This window comes from Phascolarctos cinereus, unplaced genomic scaffold (assembly GCF_003287225.1).
Source record: "Phascolarctos cinereus isolate Bilbo 61053 unplaced genomic scaffold, phaCin_HiC Scaffold_4;HRSCAF=312, whole genome shotgun sequence".
Classification (NCBI taxonomy): Eukaryota; Metazoa; Chordata; class Mammalia; order Diprotodontia; family Phascolarctidae; genus Phascolarctos; species Phascolarctos cinereus.
Genome location: NW_027555847.1, coordinates 730,138,655 through 730,159,530, shown reverse-complemented (window position 1 = coordinate 730,159,530; position 20,876 = coordinate 730,138,655). Strand labels below are relative to the sequence as shown.

Sequence of the window (20,876 nt, the reverse complement as noted above, 5' to 3'; positions counted from 1 at the left end):
GCCACCACCCATGCTTGGTTTGGTCATGGAATTTGAGCAAAACAGAACAGAGATATCTTTGTCAGCATTCTTGTAGTTATGCAAGTGAACTTCATAGCTAGTAAACAAGTAATGAACATTGAATTGAAGTTTGAGGCCTATTATAGGGCCCTTTTATTAGAATTTATATTCATATGTGACTTATACAAGGTATGGATTAATACATTGTTTATTCTTACACTTAATATTTGATGATTGACTAGATGAATATATTAACATCATTACTAACGATCATTACTTCTTATAAAATCATAATGAACTGACTAATGCTGTTTGAGTCGGGGTTCTCAATGAATCATTTTGTTTCTACAGTTCTCTATGTATAATTAGATCATTTATTTCTCATAAAGAAACTGGCAACATTTTTCTGATGAATTAGCTCAAAGAAAACCCAAGGTAATTGAAGATTGCTTCTATTTTAAGCAATGAAGGAACTCCTCTTTCCAACATTGTTGTTGTTTAATCATTTCAGTCATGTTCAAGACTTTATGAACCATTAGGAGTTCTTCTTGACTGAGATACTAGAGGGGTTTGCCATTTCCTTCTCAAGCTCATTTTACAAATGAGGAAACTGTGGCAGGCAGGGTTAAGTGACTTTTCCAGGGTTACACAGCTAGTAACTTTCTAAGGCTACACTTGAATTTATGAACATGAGATCATCCTGATACCAAGTCCAGTGCTCTATCTACTAGAACACCTAGCTTACCCTTCTTCATAATTGCTTTCATTTCTAGGTAATGAATTTTATAATTAAGGAATATGTGTCATACATAGACAAATAAAAGCAATTCTAAAGCAAAATCATGAGATGTTTTGGCTATGACAGAGTGACCTCAAGCCCTCAATGTAACAACAGATAACTCTCCTTCACTTGGCTGGAGACCATCTCTTTTGAGTCACAGCAGTCTAGATTTCACATATTTTCATCCACATAAGACTTTATTTCAACCACTCAGGAAACAAACCAGATTTTTTCTTTAACTTTGTTCTCTTTCAGGTGATCACATTAAATGGGCTTTTTTCCCCCAGAATGTTATGCGCCTGCCAGCTTCACATAGACTTTTCACAGAATTTTCTTTAGAACATGTGACTTACAAATAAGAAATTAAGGAAACGTACCTGAAGTTCTAGAACCACAAGGTAAAGTAGAAAGAGAAAAAATCCACCATTCACTACCTGAAAGTAAAGCTAAGAGGAAAACATACATGAATGTCATAGCCACATTTCAAAATTCCCAGGTTGAGGAGAATATAGTGCAAGCAACCAGAAAAAGAAACAATTCAAATATTGTGGAAATCTAGTTAGGACTTCACAAAACTAGCAGATTACCCTCTAAAAGACTGAAGGTTTGGGACATTATATTTCAACAAACAAAAGAGCTATGATTGCATCCAAGAATAACTTACTTGGCAAAGTTAAGTATAATCCTGAAAGGGGAAAAAAGGGGCTATTTGATGAACTGAAAAACTTTCAGGTTTGTAAAAAAAAGAGCAGAATTCATTGGAAAATTGAAAATAAACGATCCAAAAGAAATATAAGGAAAATATTAAAGACTGATTATTAGGCCCCATTAAGATCAAACTGTTTACTTATTATTTATATGAAAAGTTATCAGTATTCTTATAACTGTCATCATTACTAAGGTAGTTTGAAAGAAGTGTTGGCTAGTTGTGTATGATGGGGTGATTATAAAAGCAAAACTGGGTAGGAAAGTCAAAAGAGAAATGATATTGGAAAAAGGGGGTGTGAAAAGAACTAATACAGAGGAAGCGAGTAGGGGTAGAGGGCTGATAATGTTGGAACCTTAGTCTCATCTGGGTTGAAAAAAAATGTATATCTCAAATGGTGTAGAAATCTTCTGAATATGTAGAGAGGTGAGAAAATTGGGGAAGAGGATCAGGGAAGTACTTTTTAGAAGGGTGAGTGAAGTGGGATTTAGGGGGATGGGGAGAATTTTGGAGGCCTTGTGGTTTGAAATTGGGGGAAGTGGAGGGAGGACTCTTAGAATGGTGGGTGAATTGGGGGGTAGGAGGATGTGAAGTGAAGAAAAAGTAAAAGCAATAGGGTAAAAAGAGAGGGCAAGAAAGAAAATCATGAGTAAAAATAAGATGGACAAAAATTGAAAGATAGTAATTATATCACTTTGAATGTGATTGAGACATCTACAGCAACTTGCTTTGTGATGACAAAGAAATGGAAATTACAGGGACCCCCTTCATTTTAGGAAAGGCTGAATGGGTTTTGTGTGGTTGCGATGAAAGGGTATTGTGCTGTAAGAAAGGATGAGCTCAATGATCTTAGAAAGGCATTGAAAGCCTTGCACAAACAGATGAAGAGTAAAGTGAGCAGAACCAAGACAATGTTGCATACAGTAACAGCAATATTGTATTCAGAAGAGTTTGATCAAATCAATCATTCTATTACAAATACAAAATTAGAAATAAAGGGCATATAAAGACAGAAGGTATCTGTATCCAGAGAAAGAACTGACAAATAGTATGTATGGGATAATTTTGTGTATATACACACATATATATGGTTATATATTTGCATGTACATAAATATACACACATATAGATATATATGCATACACATGGCAGATGTCGCTATGGTTGTGGCAGGGAAAGAAAGAAAAGAAATTTACATGGTAGCTTTGTTGCATATGTGAAGGGAATACCAACTTGTACATAGTAGATTGGCAGTTTCATGAGCAATCATTTTTTTTTCCATTGTAGTCTTATGGAAGTGCTTGTTTTGTTCCCAGTATTGTAAATAAAATGTCTTTTGTAAAAGGTGAAACACAGTTCCTAATACTAAGAAGTTCACATTCTTGTGGAAGAGATAATATGCAAATAATTTGGTACATATGAGATCTATTATATGAAATATTGTTATATGTTCACATATAATTATGTATGTATTTAGACTTAAGTATATGCATATCTAATATGAATTTGATATGGGGCTTCCCTTTCCTCCGATCCATAAGTGCTCTAATTTATTTGGTGTCTTTGTCTTTGGATTTAAGTAAATCTTCCTATAACTCCATTAACTATGAAAGGAAAGAAATTCTAGATTTTACCATTGATATGCACATAAGAGATTTTTTAAAAGTAACTTTTTTTTAAAAAAAAGAATATATCACTTATCGGTTCTCATAAGGAAAATATTTCCCATCACCCTCTCTCATTCTCTTCTACAGAACCAACCACCTCACAGATAGAACAGAAACTTTCTCCCTGATTCCACAGAGAAATACATTTCAAAGGAAAATATTTCTCAGCTTTATTCCAAACGATCATATAAAATGCTTTTCTCAAAATTCAATTGGGATCTTAAAGACCATGGTTTTAGGAGTTGACTCTGACTTTCATAAAGGGTATGACCTTTGGGCAAATCCCTTCTCTGTGCTTCAGTTTCATTCTGTAAATTAATGAGGGTTGGACTATTTAAATCTGAAGTGTCCTTCATCTTTACATTCTATGACTTTTAATGATTCAGGGTTTGGTGACGTTCAAGGATGTGGCTGTGGACTTCACCCATGAGGAGTGGGGGCTCTTGGACCATCCTCAGAAGGAGTTGTACAAGGGAGTCATGTTGGAAAATGCCCAGAACCTGCTCTCCCTGGGTAAGGAGACTTCCTCTGCTAACACTGAGTCTGCAATCAAAGGAATATCTTCATTCCTTAGTGTGCAGGATTGGGAGCATTTATCAATTATTGGGGAGGGAGTAGTGTTGGTCTCCTGCCTTATTGCCTAATGGTTCCTACAACCTGAGGGTTTCCTCTGTTGCTCCTGAAGCTGTCTCTTACCACTTCTAGGTAGCTTCAAGTCAAAGATCAAAATACTATGGAAGAATCTCAGACATGGAACTAATCTCAGAGGTTATTTGATCTAACCTCTCCCTGGGCATGAATTTTTGTCTGCCAACTATCTGAAAACTGCTCAGGTGGCTTTCCCCTACAAGCTCTTCCTCTTTGGGATGGGTCTAGTATTTGGCATATTCTTTTTTTTAACAAGCATCACTTTGTAGCTCATGGCTTCTACTTGTCCTTCATATAGGAAGTCTGTCCTTAATCTCCTTTCCTATTGCCCTCCAATTCCAGCAGAGATGATAGGAAAGGAAGGGAAGAGAACAAGCATTTATATTCACCTACTATTTGGCAGGTGCTGGGCCAAGGGCTTTCTTTACAATATTATGTCACTTTATCCTCACGACAACCTTTCAAATTAGGTGATAGCATTATCCATTTTTGACAGTTGAAGAAACTGAGGTAAATGGAGGTTAAGGGACTTTTCCAGGGACATGCAGCTAGTGAATTTAGACTCTGGCATGCCTCACTCTAGACCCAGGGCTCTCTCCACTGCACCATCAGCTGCCTCTAATCTCTACAGAATGGAAAGTGTGCAATGAGTTCATTTGTCTATGAAGTTGAACCAAGACCAAATTTTCAGATTCCAATGTGGTTCCATGATCTTCTCTCCACCTCTCCCCAAAGCTCAGAAAATAAATGCTATGAGACTGTAGTTTAGGAGTCCTGGGAACCACCCTGGGACCTTTGCTTGCATGCCCCTGGCATTCCCAGGAATAACAGACTGGCTAAGAAATAGAATTTGGACCAACTAGGATTTCTTGAATTTGCCAGCAAGAGAATCTTACCTGAGGAGTCAAAGACACCCAAGATAAACAGTACACAAGGTTTCTACAGGTGCCAGGGAATGAGGAACAGGGGAGGAGGACAGTGCAAAAGCTGAGTCATCAACGTCCCCTTTTCTGGGGCTTGAGGTTGGTCTTGCACAATAACCCTTTTTTTAATTTATTTTTAATTTTAGCCCATATTAGTCCATTTTTGAATTAGGAATTTTTACCTGAATGGAACTGGACAGGATGGCGGGCAGAGGTTTGGCTCTTTCTCAGAATAGGTTGTACAACAGGATAATGTGGCACATCCTATTTTAGGTTACTTGCATTGCAAGCACTAAAGAGTGAGTACAGACCCGTGTGTGGACATAATGGAGTGAATCTCAAAATGGAGTAGCTCAGGGTTTGAATGCCTTTCCCTAAAGAGAAGTAAACTACAAGTTTCTTTAAATGCTCATTCCTAACTGACTCCCCATGCCCAGGGCTTCCAGTTCCCAGGGAAGATGTGGTCTCCTATTTTGAACAAAGGGAAGCACCATGGATGCTGGAGCAAGAAGGCCTGAGGAGGTGCCATCCAGGTGAGTGAGATGAAAGTTGTGATTACAAGTGGCTCCTATGTGTTAGAGTGAAATGACTGATTCATTTGTGGGCAGGAAGACTTGACTTGGAATTCTTTTTCAGATATTTCTCAGTAGTGGCTTCTTGGATCAGTCACAGAACCACTGACCCTCAGTTTCTCCATATGTAAAATGAGGGGGTTGAATGCCATGGCCTTTCAGCCTCCTTCCAGGGATCATTTTATGATCTGAAAAGATGTCATTGTTTGGAATTTGGGGGCATGGAATTCTCCTGAAAGTACAAAAAGGGGTTAGGGTATCCTATAGGAATTTTTTCCTAGACTTTCTTCAAGTCAACAAACATCTTAGTGCCTACTCTGTTCCAGACCATGTCTAAAGGACCCAGCACATAAATAGATGCAAGGGACTTCCCTGCTCCCATGGAGCTCACAGTCTGGTGGGGCAGAGAATACTATGCAGAAACCTACTATGGACAGGATAAGTTGGAACCAGTCAAGAAAGGGAAGGCCCTAAATTTAAGGAGGACTAGGAAAGCCTTATTGTGAGAGGTGGGCTGTAGCTGAGAATTCAGGGAAGCCATGGAGAGCATTCTCAGCAACAGAGATGGCAAGGAAAAGTCACAGATGTAAGGTCCTATTCCTTGGACAGAAGGGAGGCCCAAACCATGGATTATAACATATGTCAAGAGGGGGTGGGGAATAGGGTCAAAGAAGACTGGAAGAGGAGGTGAGGGGTAGGTGATGAAGTCTTTTAACAGTCCTAGAGAGGGTTTTATAGTTAATACATTTTCTGGAAAGCCACTGGAGGAGAGTACGTAGTGATGTGGTCAGAGGAGAGGTTTAGAAAGAATTTGATAACTGGGTGGAGGAAGGACTGGGCTGGGGGGAGAATTGAATCAGCTAGACCAAAAAGCAGACTCTCAAACTACCTCAGGTTGTGTGGTGACTGGGGTCTGAACCAAGAAAGTAACAATATTGAGAGACTAAGAGGTATATGTGAAAGATGTCAGAAAGGTAGAAATAACAGGACTTTGCAACAGATTGAACATGGAGGTCAGGAGTGTGAATGTGTTGATGAGGAGTGCAGATCATTTCGTTTCTGAGCCTGGACTATTCAGAGGATGCTTTGGATAACATTAGGAATATAAGAAGATCGGAGGGTTGGAGGAAAAAGAATCCATTTTCTTTTGGATTTAGCAGAAGTACAACCAGGAGAGTGTAATGTCACTAAAATCTAGACAGTGGAGTGTCAAGAAAAGGGGACATTGACAGTGTCAAAGCCTACAGAGGAGTCATGAAGGATTAGGATTAAGAAACAGCCATTTAATTTTAGCAGTTTTGAGATTATTGATAATTTCTGAGATGTGGGTTTCAGTTGAGCAATGAAATTGGGAGCTAGCATGCAGAGAGTTTCTTTTTTCTTTTTTTTTATTTGGACAAATACTTAAATTAACTATAAAGGACAAATGAAGAAAGATGCTATCTGCGTACAGAGAAAGAACTAATAAATAGGAATATGTCTAGAATGATTTTACATAGATATACTAATTTGTGTCTAATGGTGGCTATATCTTTTGTGGGGATTGGTGGGGGGGGAAAGAAAGGGAAAAAAAGAAAGAAGAGAGTTTCAAAGAAAGCAAGGGAAAAGAGTTGGAGACACCAATTAGAAATGGCAGTCTCTAGCTGTTTAGTCATAAAATGGAGGAAAGATATTGGACACCATTTCCTGGGGATACATGGATCATGTGAGAGTATTTTAAGAATTAGAGAGAAATGATTTTATTTATGGTAATAGGGAAAGGGTCATTAATGTGACCCTTCCACCCTGGAAGCACAGCTCTACTTTAACAAACACTTAAAAGTCAAGTAATAGGTAGGAAAATGAGCAAACAATGAAAAAAGCTCTGACTATGAAAAGTTGCTATGATGACAAGGAAAATCAAAACACACATGCAGAAGAAGATGACAAAGTCAAAGCTCCAAGAAAAATATGAATTGGTCTCAGGCCATGAAAGAGCTCAAAAAGGGTTTTGAAAATCAAGTAAGAGAGATAGAGGAAAAATTGGGAAGAAAAATAAGAGTGATACAAAAAAAATCATGAAAAAGGAGTCAACAGCTTGGTGGAGGAGACACAATAAAATACTAAAGAAAATAACACCTTAAAAAACACATTAGGCCAAAAGATAAAAGAGGTCCAAAAAACCGATGAGGAAAAGAATGCCTTAAAAAGCAGAATTGGCCAAATGGAAAAGGAGGTCCAAAAGCTCATTGAAGAAAATAATTCCTTAAAAATTAGAATGGAGCAAATGGAAGCTTGACCTCATGAGAAATCAAGAAACCACAAAAGAAAACCAAAAGAATGAAAAAATAGATAACTATGAAGCATCTCATTTGAAAAACAACTGACTTGGAAAATAGATCCAGGTGATATAATTTAAAAATTATTCGATTATCTGAAACAATTGAAGTATTATGGAGCCAAAGTCAGGATCACACAAGATTTAGTAGCTTCTATCTTAAAGGATCAGAGGGTTTGGAATATAATATTCCAAATGGCAAAGGAGCTAGGATTACAACCTACAATCACCTACCCAGAAAAACTGAGTATATTCCTTCAGGGGAAAAGATGGATATATAATGAAATAAGAGAACTTTCAAGCATTATTGATGAAAAGACCAGAGCTTAATAGAAAATATGACTTTCAAATACAAGACTCAAGAGAAGCATAAAATGGTAAACAGAAAAGAGAAATCATAAGGAACTTCATAAGTTTAAACTATTTCTATTCCTACATGGGAAAATGATATTTGTAACTTATAAGACCTTTCACATTATCAGGGTGATGAGGAGTATATATAGACAGAAGGCACAGGTGTGAGTTGAATATGAAGGGATGATATCTAAAAAGTAAAATTAAGAGGTCAGGGAGGAATGTACTGGGAGAAAAGGAGAGGGGAGAGTAGGGCAAATTATCTCACATAAAAGAGCCAAGAAAGAGCTTTTACAGTTGAGAGAAAGAAGAGGTAGGTGAGGGGAAGTCATTGAACCTTATTCTCATCAGAATTGGCTCAAAGTAGGAAAAACATACACCAGCAATTGGGTTTAGAAATCTCTTACCCCACAGGAAAGTTGGAGGAGAAGGGGGATATGAGAAGGGGTTGGGGTGATAGAAGGCAGGGCAGATTGGAGGACAAAGTAGTCAGAAGCAAAACACTTTTGTGGAGGGACAGGGTGAAAGGAGAGAGAGAACAGAATAAACAGATGGGGGGAAATAGGATGGAGGGAAAGACAGTTAGCAACAGTAAGTGGAAAAATTTTGAAGAAAGTTTCTCTGATAAAGGCATCATTTCTCAAGCACATACAGAACTGACGCAAATTTATAAAAATAAGAGTCGTTCCTCAATTGATAAATGATCAAAAGATATGTTCAGTTTTCAGATGAAGTAATCAAAGCTATCTGTAGCCATATAAAAAATACTCTAAATCATTATTGATTCAAGAAATGTAAATTTAAACAATTTTGAGATACTACTTCATGACTATTAGATTGGCTACTAGGACAGGAAAGTAAATGACAATTGTTGGAAGGGACATGGGGAAAATGAGACATTAATGTACCGTTGGAGTAGTTCTGAACTGATTCAACCATTCTGTACAGCAATATGGAACTATGTCCAAAGGGCTGTAAAAGCATGCATACCCTTTGACCTCTCAATATGACTATTAGGTCTGTATCCCAAACAAGATTTAAAAAAAACAAGAGGACTTATGTACAAAAATAGTTATAGCTGCTCTTTTCTGAGGGCGAAGAATTAGAAACTAAGGTGATGTCCATCAATTGAGGAATGGCTGAACAAGTTGTAATACGTGATTATGCTGGAATACTATTGTAATGGTGAGCAGGATGCACTCTGAAAAACCTGGAAAGACTTGCATGGGCTGATGCAAAATGACATGTACTGTGTACAAAGTAACAGCAATATTGTAGAATGAATGACTTAGCTATTCTCAGCAATACAATGATCCACAACAACTCTGAAAAGAACTTATTTATGGTGAAAAATGCTATCTATCCCCAGAGAAAGAACTGATGGTGTGTGAATACAGAGTGAAGCATACTTTATTTTTCATGAGGTTTTTTTTTCTTGTTCTATGTTTCCTTTTACAACATGACTATGATGGAAATGTTTTGCATGACTACACATGTATAACCTATATCAAATTCCTTGCCTTCTCAATGAGGGTGCATGGAGAGGGAGGAAAGGGGAGAATTTGGAACTCAAAGTTTTAAAAATGAATGTTAAAAATATTTTTTAAATGTAACTGGGAAAAATAAAATACCAAATATTTTTTAAAGGACAGCAGAATAGGGGAGGAAATAGTCAAAATCAAATAAAAGAATAGCTAGAGTTTAGACAGCACCTACTATGTATGTGTCATGTATGTATAAATATTGTCTCATTTTATCCTCATGAGAACCCTAACTGTTAGGTGCTCTTATCCTCATTTCACAGATCAAAAAAAATAAACAAAACGGAGACAGTCCTTGTGACTAACCTAAGGTTATAGAGCTAGCAAGTTTCTGAGGTGGGATTAGAACTCAAGTCTTCTGATTTGAGGCCTAGCATTCTATCCACTGCACCACCACTTGTATTCTGATTTTTAAACAGAATAGGGTGAAAATGCTCACTCATGAATGAGGTGGAAAATGGAAGGAGAATTTGACAAGCTTCTGCTAAAGGACGGAAATTGATTTTTTTTAACTGTCTAACATTAAGTCACAATGAATTGCTAATTGCTATTACAAAGATTTCTTTTCTATAGGCTCACCATAACTACTGCATTAAATGAGAAATGTACTTGAAGGTCAATTGCAAATATTGATTTGGGGTTTTTTTTATTACTAGTAATTGTATACAAAACAATCTTTGAAAGGATAAAATTTACTTAGACATAACTTTGTTTCTTCTACCACTGGTAAACCGGCTATACATTCAGTGAAACTCTACTGAATGACTAACCCACATTGCCAACTAAGGCCTTTGAAAACTTTGGATGGGCTCCTTTCTTTTTCCACACTGCAGCTGCAGCCATGAGTATGCTCAGGCTTCAGAAGAGGCTTGCCTCTAGTGTCCTTAGATGTGGAAAGAAGAAGGTATGGCTTGACCCCAATGAGACCAATGAAATTGCCAATGCCAATTCCCATCAGCAGATCCAGAAGCTGATTACAGATGGGCTGATCATCCGGAAACTCATTACTGTGCACTCTGGTGCCAGATGCCAGAAAAATGCTCCAGCTTGATGGAAGGGCAGGCACATGGGCATTGGTAAGAGAAAGGGTACTGCCAATGCTCGTATGCCTGAGAAGGTGACCTGGATGAGGTGAATGAAGATTGTGCTCCATCTGCTCCAAAGATATCGTAAATCCAAAAAGATTGATCACCATAGGTACCACAGCCTGTACTTGAAGGTGAAGGGAAATGTATTCAAGAATAAGTGGATCCTCATGGAGCATATTCATAAGCTGAAAGCAGAGAAGGCCCAAAAGAAGTTCTTGGCTGACCAGGCTGAAGCTTGCCGGTCCAATATTAAAGAAGCATGAAAGCATGGGGAAGAATGTCTGCAGGCTAAGAAACAGGAGATCATCAAGACTTTCTCCAAGGAGGAGGAGACTAAGAAATGATCCTCCCCTAACTCCTCTATACATACTACCCTTCTATTTGGCTTATACAATAAATCTTGAGAGACTGTCAAAAAAAAAGTTTGGATGGAAAAAGTAACATAAACAAAGGAGAATTTCAAATTAGAAAACAACCTTACCGTTTCAATAGTCTATTTTCATAGAAAGGTTATGGCAGTCCATAATGGTTTCATGATGACCTCTACTGTTACACTGAGTGACTTCACCAAAATCTACTGTTGTGAGATGCACAGCACTTACATTTTGTTTCACAGGTTCAGATCTATACCCACAAAGACAGGTTCACACTTTTCCTAGCTTGAAAATGATTTAATAATAATAATCCTAAACATACACGCACATAAATGTGATTACATATGATTATACAATCTTAGAAACAAAGACTATTAACAGAAAGACAGAGAGATAAAGAAGAAGAAATACATCACCAAGGAAGCACCAAGTCCTGAACATCTGGCTGGGGGAGTCCTGTATCACAGCCTTCAGGGTCTCAGTTGGGAAAGTCTCTATGGCAGAGCATCCTTTCTGAGGGGAGACTCCCTAAGAGCCCCATTTCCCAAGAGAGACCCTTTTTATCATCCTTACACAAAGAAGACAGGGAGCCAAGGGATAGGTGATTGATCCTAAGGACCTGAGAGTTTTGGCTGAAACTCTCCAACCTCAAGAACAATGTTTGTTATGTCAAATATTTCTCAAGTCAATACCCAGGAACTGGCCAAGTCCCTGGGTGTTTACCTCGAGACATGTTTCTGAGGATAGTTCCCCAAGGTGGGTCTGGGTTTAAACAAATCCCAGAACAATATATTAGGGAAGTTTCCTTGTCTTTTGGCTTGGGCTGTGGATTGGGAAGATATTATACATTAACCCTTCACTCAGCCATTCTAAGCTCATGGTCTCAGTGGTGGAAGTGATGAGAATAAAGGCCTTGCTTGGATCACAGGTTTGTTGTGAAAATCCATTGTGATTATGCATGAAGGTCTTGGCAAATTAAATCATCCATGGAATGTGAGCTAAAGGCATTTTACATGATTAGTTCAGCCCTTTTAAGACATTTCTTTTTGAATGAGGAAATAGTAAAGTAAATGAGTTTATGTTCTGCAAATGGAATGAAGGTAATATAAATAGATTTATGTGTGTGAATGGTTTCTGTTTTTGTTTTGTTTTTTCAGAAGAAGAGAGCAGACTTGAAAGGAAGGAAACAACTGTAAAGCTAAGCTTTTCTATGGAAGAAACTCACAAGCAAAGATTCATGAATGATGGTCCTGGTGACATGAATCACAGAGAAATCTGTGCTACACTTAAGAGAATCCACATGAGAGAGAAATCTTATGAATGTAACCAATGTGGAAAGACTTTTACATGGAAGGATGGTCTTGTGCAGCATCAGAGAACCCACACTGGAGAGAAACCTTATGAATGTAAACAATGTGGAAAGACTTTTACATGGAAGGACAGTCTGGTTCAACATCAGAGAATCCACACTGGAGAGAAACCTTATGAATGTAATCAATGTGGAAAGGCTTTTAAGAGGTCTAACAATCTTACTGTACATCAGAGAATGCACACTGGAGAAACACCTTATGAGTGCAATAAATGTGGAAAGGCCTTTACATGGTATACCAGCCTTACTCTACATCAGAGAATGCATACTGGAGAGAAACCTTATAACTGTAATCAATGTGGAAAGGCTTTTAGGGAAAGTAGAGCTCTTACACTACATCAGAGTATCCATACTGGAGAGAAATCTCATGACTGTAATCAGTGTGGAAAGACTGTTAAAAAGAAGGCTCAGCTTGTTGTCCATCAGAGAACTCATTCTGGAGAGAAACCTTACAAATGTAATCAATGTGGAAAGGCTTTTAAATGGTGGAACAGTCTTCCTCTACATCACAGCATCCACACTGGAGAGAAACTTTATGAATGTAATCAATGTGGAAAGACTTATACACATAAGGCCAGTCTTGTTCACCATCAGAAAATCCACACTGGAGAGAAACCTTACAAATGTAATCAATGTGGAAAGACTTTCAGATGTAGGAAGAGTATTCATTTACATCAGAGAATCCATACTGGAGAGAAACCTTATAAATGCAATCAGTGTGGAAAACTTATAAATGGAAGGACAGTCTTGTTCAACATCAGAGAATCCACACTGGAGAAAAACCTTATAAATGCAATCAATGTGGAAAGACTTTCAGGTGTAGGAAGACTATTAGTGAACATCAGAGAATCCACACTGGAGAGAAACCTTAGGAATGTAATCAATGTGGAAAAGCTTTTACATGGATGGATCACCCTTACCCAACATTAGAGAATACATGCTGGAGAGGGTCGTAGGACTAACAAATTTATTATGTAGGTTTGGAACTCAGGTCTTTGTGATTTGAGGCCCAGCATTCTATCCACCACTTGTATTCTCATTTTCAAAGAGAATAGGGTGAAAATGCTCACTCATGGATGAGGTGGGAAATAGAAGGAGAATTTGACAAGCTTCTGCTAAAGGATGGAAATTAATTTTTTTAACTGTCTAACATTAAGTCACAATGAATTGCTAATTACTATTACAAAGATTTCTTTTTCTATTGGCTCAACATAACTACTGCATTAAATGACAAATGTACTTGAAGATCAATTGAAAACATTGATTTGGGTTCTTTTTTATTACTAATGATTATATACAAAACAATCTTTGAAAGGATAGAATTTTTTTAAACATGACTTTGTTTTCTCTACCGCTGGTAAACTGGCTGCACATTCAGAGAAGCTCTACTGAATGACTAACCCACATTGCCAACCAAGGCCTTTGAAAAGTTTGGATGGAAAAAGTAACATAAACAAAGGAGAATTTCAAATTAGAAAACAACCTTACTGTTTCCATGGTCTGTTTTTATAGAAACGTTATGGTGGTCCGTAACGGTTTCATGATGACCTCTACTGTGTATGCCTAGTGTTCATGATTTTTAAATAACCTGCCTTCACTGTTGTAAGAATGCAAACCCAAGTAAAATCTTGATCTGGTGATTATAAGGTAGACAAAGAATGGGAGAACTACTCTGGTGCAATGAGAGCCTCTCTTATTCTTTCAATGAATGTCCAACCTTCCTGGAAGTTTGGAAACAATTTGATGTCAGGTTGAGAAACTGTAAGAATATGTTGCACATAGTCAGAAGCAGTCGGAGTTTGAGTTACTTGCTGCACAATTCCCAAAAGCAGTGTAGTCCAGATCATTGTATTTTGGAATCAGTGCAGAAAGACTGCTGTTAAGGTTGAAACATTCACATACTTGATGTTTCAGAGGATAAATATCTTTGTAACCAAACTGGACAATTATTTACCACTTGAGGTGCCACTGACAAATTTTTAGCTCAAATCCCTTGGATCATTGAACAATCCTTGAAGAGGTTTGTGAACCTTGAAGGGGGAAGGCATCCAAGAGGACCAATATTGAAGCACTCTGTTCACTTTTGTGGAAAAAGATGATGAAGTAAAATTCCTATATCAGATCCATATTTTCAGATATGGGCAATGCCATACATTCCTTTAATTGAGTGTTTAAGATTTTAATTTTATTTTATTGAGCAGATGAATTTAATTATATTTTTTAAAAGAAATAAATAATAGTTATATAAAAAAAATTAATGGGTCATAGGTTCAAATCCAGCCTCAGACACTTGACACTAGCTGTGTGACCCTAGGCAAGTCACTTTACCCCAATTGCCTCACCAAAAAAAAATTAATGGATCAGAGCAAAATCACTTATGCCTCAGATAAATAAAAAAAAAATGTTGGTATTCTGCATGTGACATCAGATAATACAAGAGAAAAAATAAGATTGAAATTGATCACCAGGGAAAATATGTTAGGCTTACAGGGAGGATAGATCATGAGATAATTTGAATATTTAGTATATGTGCACCAAGTGGCCCATTAATACCACACTGTTCATCCCATCAGGCTGAACTCTGCCTCTTGCAGCTTACACTCATTAGTTCTATGGGTTGCTTCCTTCTTTGAATGTAAAGGCTTTATTTTTTTTAATTATTATTTTGGAGGCAATGGGGGTGAAGTGACTTGCCCAGGGTCACACAGCCAGCTAGTGTCTCAGGCTGGATTTGAACTCAGGTCCTCCTGCCTCTAGGGCCAGTGTTCTATCCACTGTGCCATCTAGCAGCCCTCGAATGTAAAAGAAAAAGCTAACATAATTAGGCAGAGAACATTAGGAGAGGATGTGGCGGTGCTGATGCCTTCCATAATTACCCTGTTCTAGCTATAACCCTACGGGGAGGGAGAGGAAGGGGAAATAAAAGATTGCTTATATAATAGCTTCTTAGGCATATTGGATCCTTCCTTTCCACGTGGTCACCTGCTTGAAAGGCAGTATGGTGGAATAGATGGGGAGTCAGAGGACATGGGTTGAAATTCTGGTTCTATACCTCTGTGGCTTTGTGAAAGTAATTCAACTTAACTGGGTCTCAGAGAATATCAGACAAGGTGATCTCTATGATCTCTTCCAGCTCTAGATCCCTCCATCTTGTGGATCCAAGAAGCCGAAGGGGAGCTTACAGATGAACCCAACCCCACCCCACCCCTGCCCCACCACTTATTGGTGAGGCCCCAGCTGCAGGTTAGGGCTAATGCCTCAGATGATTTCACCAAGCTTTCTGGGTGTGCCTGGTGATTTGGAGAGGCAGCAAGATGGGGAGTTTTAAACTAGATCTTTGTTGAGTTAGTAAACTTGCATGTCATTGCTAACTGAGAAGCTCTTTCTGTGCAACCAGTGAAGTAGGTTTCTTGCCATATTTATTCAGTAGAAAATATAAGATGCTTTTAAGAATGAAAAGTTTCAAGTCTGAGGTTAAACCTTACATCCATCAAGTTGGCAGAGATAACAAAAGATACCAATAGTGTTAGGAGGCTGTAGAATTGGAAGCACAGTAACACAATATCTGTAGTTGTGAATTGGGCCAACTATTCTGGAAAGTCATTTGGAATTATGATTTATTAAAAGGTCATCAAATACCCACACTGTGTGAAACAGAGACCCTACTGCAAGATACAAATTCTCAGGACATCAGAGAAAGAAAGGTTTGATCTACACTAAACTATTCATTACAGTGATTTTTTTTTGGTAGCAAAAAATGAAGTAGATACAAAAGAGAAATAAAATAGATATTCATCAATTGGGGAATGTCTAAACAAATTGTGGCATGTGAATATATTAGAATATTATTGTGCCATAAGAAACAGTGGATAGGAAGAATTCAGAGAAGGGTAAATGAACTGAGACAGATGGAAGTAAGCACTATATGCAGGGACTCACTCACATACTCTGATGGCCAGATCTGTGGTCTCTTCAGTGTGGAAGCTCCTTCCAGCAAGGTAGATCTCAAACCATCCATGTCTGGCTCTCCATCCTGTGTGACTCTTACCTGTATCCTCACATAAGTTCACCACAGAGGATCCATCCAATATGATGGAGTCCTTCCTTCCTTCCTTTCTCCTGACATCTCAAGAGGACTTGTGGAGTGTTCTGGCTGTCCACCTATCAGCTCTCTTCCTTACCCTGTGGCCAGCTCATCTTCTCCTCTTATATGATTCTTTAATGAGAAATATATGCAAGGCAAATTATCCCCACAGAAGAGACTAAGAGAGTTCAGAAAGTGGACTGATCAGCAGACATCTGACTTCTGTGACAAATGGAGACAGGTAGCTGGCAAAGGTGACACAAAACTGAACTAAAAATTAGTTTGTAAAGTCATAATTCTGTAATCTGTTCTGGGACCCTCAAATCTCTCAGTTGTGGGTATGTTTATAGATTAGGTAGAAATGGAGGGCCATCACCAGTTGTCTTGCCACTGGTTTCTGATAATTCTGGGGGAAAGAGTGAGGCTGATGCCTTTGCACAGTTCTGTCTCACTTAAATCTGACTCACTAGCAAAGAAAGAGACAGCAACAACAATCTGTGTGAAGAAGCTCAGGAGTTCCGAAGTTCAGTGTTCCTCTCTCAGAGTTTCTCAGCGTTCTTCAGTCACTTTTATTTGAAGAAAAACTCTGAGCTAAGTTTAAAAGTGCAGTGCTGGAGAAGATGTGGGAAAATTGGAACACTTAATATATTGTTGATGGGGTTGCTAACTGATCCAACCATTCTAAAGAGCAGTTTGGAACTATGCCCAAAGGTCTATAAAATTGTGCTTACCCTTTGACCCAGCAATACCACTTCTAGGTCTGTATGCCAAAGAGATCATAAAAATGTGAAACATGTACAAAAATATTTACAGCAGCTCTTTTTGTAGTTAGTGGTCAAGAACTGGAAATTGAGTGGATGCCCAACAGTTGAGGAATGGCTGAACAAGTTGTGGTATATGGATATAATGGAGTACTGTTGTGCCAGAAGAAATGATGAGCAGGCAGACTTCAGAAAAACTTGGAAGGACTTATATGAACTGATGCTGAGTGAAGTGAGTAGAACCAGGGGATCACTGTACACAGTAATAGCCACATTGTGAGATGACTAACTTTGATAGACTTAGCTCTTCTCAGCAATACAAGGATCTAAGATAACTCCAAAAGACTCTTGATGGAAAATGCTTTCCACATCCAGAAAAAGCTATGGAGTCTGAATGCTGATTGAAGGATATTATTTGCCCCCTCTCTCTCTTTTTGGTTTCTTGTTTCTCATGGTTTCTCCTATTTGGTTCTAATTCTTTACAACATGACTAATGTCAAAATATATTTAATATGAATGTATATGTTGAGTCTATATCAGTTTACATGGTGTCATGGGGTGGGGTGAGGGGAGAGATGGGGAGAAAATTTGAAACTCAAAATCTCATGGAAGTGAATGTTGAAAACTAAAAATAAATTAATAATTAAAAAAAGAGGATGGCTTGATTTCACCTTTTTGCCATCCAAGGAATTCTGAAAAGTCTTCTCTAGCACCACAATTTAAAAGTGTTGATTCTTGGTGCTCAGTTTTCCTGATACTGCATCTCTGACAGTCATATTACTGAAAGACTATGTGACCTTTTGTTGCTGTTTAGGGTGCTGTCCAAATTTGCCATTGTTTCCTTCAAAGAAGGAGGCATCTCTTAATTTCATGGCAGCAATGATCCACCAGCTCTACCAGAGGATCTCAACAGTCTTCCCCAGTTCCTGGTTAGACATCAGGATGCAGTCATCCTGCTTTTGAAGACACAGAGTCCTTCTGAAACACGTCTATCACTCCAGTGTCCCCCACCTCCCTGCCATGCACTGTGTTAGATTGTCTTGCCTCCAGATCCTGCCCCTGCCCCACATACCCAGGCCTCCTGCTTCCCTGCCTCAGGCCCCCTGCCAGGAGGCTGAATCCCAGACTGGATTTTGTCTCCCAGCCTCAGGCTTCCCCGGTCATTCTCTGGTAGCTCCATTCAAGAGTCCTCCCCAACTGCAGCCTTCCCTAGCTTCCCTCCCTCCTAGATCAAGCAGTCAGCCTGTTGTCTAGATAATGTGTGTGTGTGTGTGTCTGGGAGAGGACCAATTTAGAGGGAGAGCTCTGACTCCTAGGTCACTGAGGCTCTGACTGGTCTCACCCCACCTGGGATCCCAAGGCCGTCTGCTTCTTGGGTCTCCATTGCTATTCATTCTTCTTTCTCTAACAGAACCAATGACAGCAAGAGGATGATGTCTTGACTTGCAAGTGAATTACATTGAAGCGGGGCAGAACAGCCCAAAGCCATCATCCCCACTCTCTCCTCCAGAGTCATTCAGAGTCCAATGGCAAGACATTGGTCATGGCCCTGAATGCAGTGGGAGACCTTGGTTTTTTTTAAGCTAAGGTCATTCCCAGGTGTCAGTTTGCCTGAGACAACACCCATTCAGAGACTAAAGGTTAAGTGAGAATTGAGGCTAATGATTTGCCTTCTTGGAAGAATCAATCTGGAAGGGGAAGACCTTCAGGGTTTCTGACAAAAAAAGAAAAAAAAATGCTCTACATTCACTCTGAACCATCAAAATCCAAAAAAATGAGTGAGGTTTGGGCTGAGACCTCTTCTTGGCCAGTCAGTGAGAGCCAGAGTGATTTGAGTATAAAGGCATCCTCAAGTAGCTCCATTTGAATCCCAACAGGCTTTAGCAAAGCCTGGCTTGGCAGAGCTATATTTCATTCTTTTTTTTCAGCCAAAGACAAGGTTTATGAGAACGTCCATCATATTGAGCAGACTCTTAAGGAATCTAAGCATTTGTATCACTAATGGAAGCAGGTCAGATCTTAAGAATCTGAACAGTGGCTAGATTTTAAGAATCTCAGTATTTAGCTAGATTTTAAGAATCTGAGCACCTAAATGGAGACAAGATAGACCTTATATACAGAAAGACTGTGGGAGGGACCTAGGAGTGGCCAAGTAGTTTGGGGTCACTAGAAAGGCAGGGACCTGGACCATGGGGGCCAAGAAAAATGGAGTCTAGATAGGATTAAAGTTAGAAAGTGGCCAGGGGCAATTGGGAGGTAAAAGAATAGAATTGGGAGATTGGCCTCAGCCTCAATGAAAGGCCAGTTGATAGGATTATAGCCCCAGGTGAACTGCAGAGATTTGGCCAAGTAGGAAATTCCAGGATTTTTCCTTTCTAGGGTCCAGATCCCAAAGATATGGTCTTTTCTTTTTAGGAGTTCAGATCTCATCCCCATTATTCCCCCTCAAACAAATGGGACCCAAATTCTTTTGGTGTAAGTGATGAAGATATTGGCTTCTGAAACTGCTTCCTGTTGGCAAGGGGCATAGAGCTGCACAGCTATATTTTAAGAAATCATAAATGGAAAACTACATGAGATGGGAGTTAATTGTCCCATTTTTTAAAAAAATGGTAGAATAAATATATAGGGAAGAAAAAAATCTAACCCAAGATATTTTGGGAAGTTTAAGCAATCAGAATTGATATTCCTTTGGACAGAACACCCACACTTAAGTCTATCACTCCCCATGAGGGAGGGAGGAAGGAAGGAAGGACAGAAGAAGGAAGGGTGGAGACAGGAAGAAGTGGTGGATGAAGAAAGGAAAAAAGGAGAAGCTGAGGAAAGAAGGAAGGAAGTTAATAGCAGCATTGCCCAACTGGAACTGGCAAGTTGGTCCCCAGTGGGGCAGCTACTTATTACTACTCATAGACTGTTGTTACAAGGAGGGCAGAGTACCAGTTGGAGGGGCAGCTCTGAGTCTGGGGCCACTGAGGCTCTGACTGCTCTCATCCCATCTGGGATCCCAAAGCCCCTTGTACCTCTAGGGATTCTATATGAGGGTAGGGAGAAGAGGTAGACAGAAGAGTAGTAAGAGAGGGAGGGAAGTAGTCTTCCTGTTCAGACCATCTTCATATCCAGGCCTGACTCTCCCTGCTTCCTTCATCCCTCTGTAGCTTGGAGTATTACTTTCAGTTACTCTGGTGCTGCAGTTTTATCCTGGCAGTCTTTCCACTCAAAAGGAGGAGGGAGTGAGTCTGGAAGAGAGGGAGGAAGGGAGGGGGTGGAGACACTGGAGAAGAGGAGCCCACAGAGATGAGCAGCCTGGTGGGTGGTGGCCCAGGTGGAGTTTGAGCCCTGGGGTGGAGTTTGGAGAACTGGGGGGAGTTTAGGACTGAAGAGGGTGTCATTGCACTGGAGAAGGCATTCCATGTGATGGAGGGCAGGGCTTAGGGAGGAGAGCAATCAGGGTCTCTGAGTCCTAGCCCTAGGTGTGATTGGAGGAAAGAGTCCAGCCCTCCTGGGGGCTTCAGGGGCTGGGCAAGGTGGCACTCTTGGGAATAGGAAGACCCTCCCAGAGTGGCTGGCCAGAAGGAAGAAGTCTTTGAGCCCTGACTGCTCTGCTTTCTGGCATCTCAAATCTCTTTCCTTTCTTCCTAGTAATCTGAGATCACTCTGCCTTCCCTGGAGCTGAGATCTCTCTGCCTTCTGG

General features: G+C 39.4%; 1 protein-coding gene and 1 pseudogene across 1 annotated transcript in view; both read left to right on the top strand.

The window, feature by feature from the left end:
* Window positions 1-20,876, top strand: part of LOC110201814 (uncharacterized) — a 73,888-nt gene that overhangs the window by 6,937 nt on the left and 46,075 nt on the right. The window contains 5 exon segments of the mRNA XM_078151863.1: window positions 3,541-3,667; window positions 5,163-5,258; window positions 12,129-13,064; window positions 13,067-13,292; window positions 16,317-16,338. Coding sequence (XP_078007989.1) covers window positions 3,541-3,667; window positions 5,163-5,258; window positions 12,129-13,064; window positions 13,067-13,292; window positions 16,317-16,338 — 1,407 coding nt within the window.
* Window positions 10,310-10,941, top strand: LOC110201774 (large ribosomal subunit protein eL19 pseudogene; annotated as a pseudogene).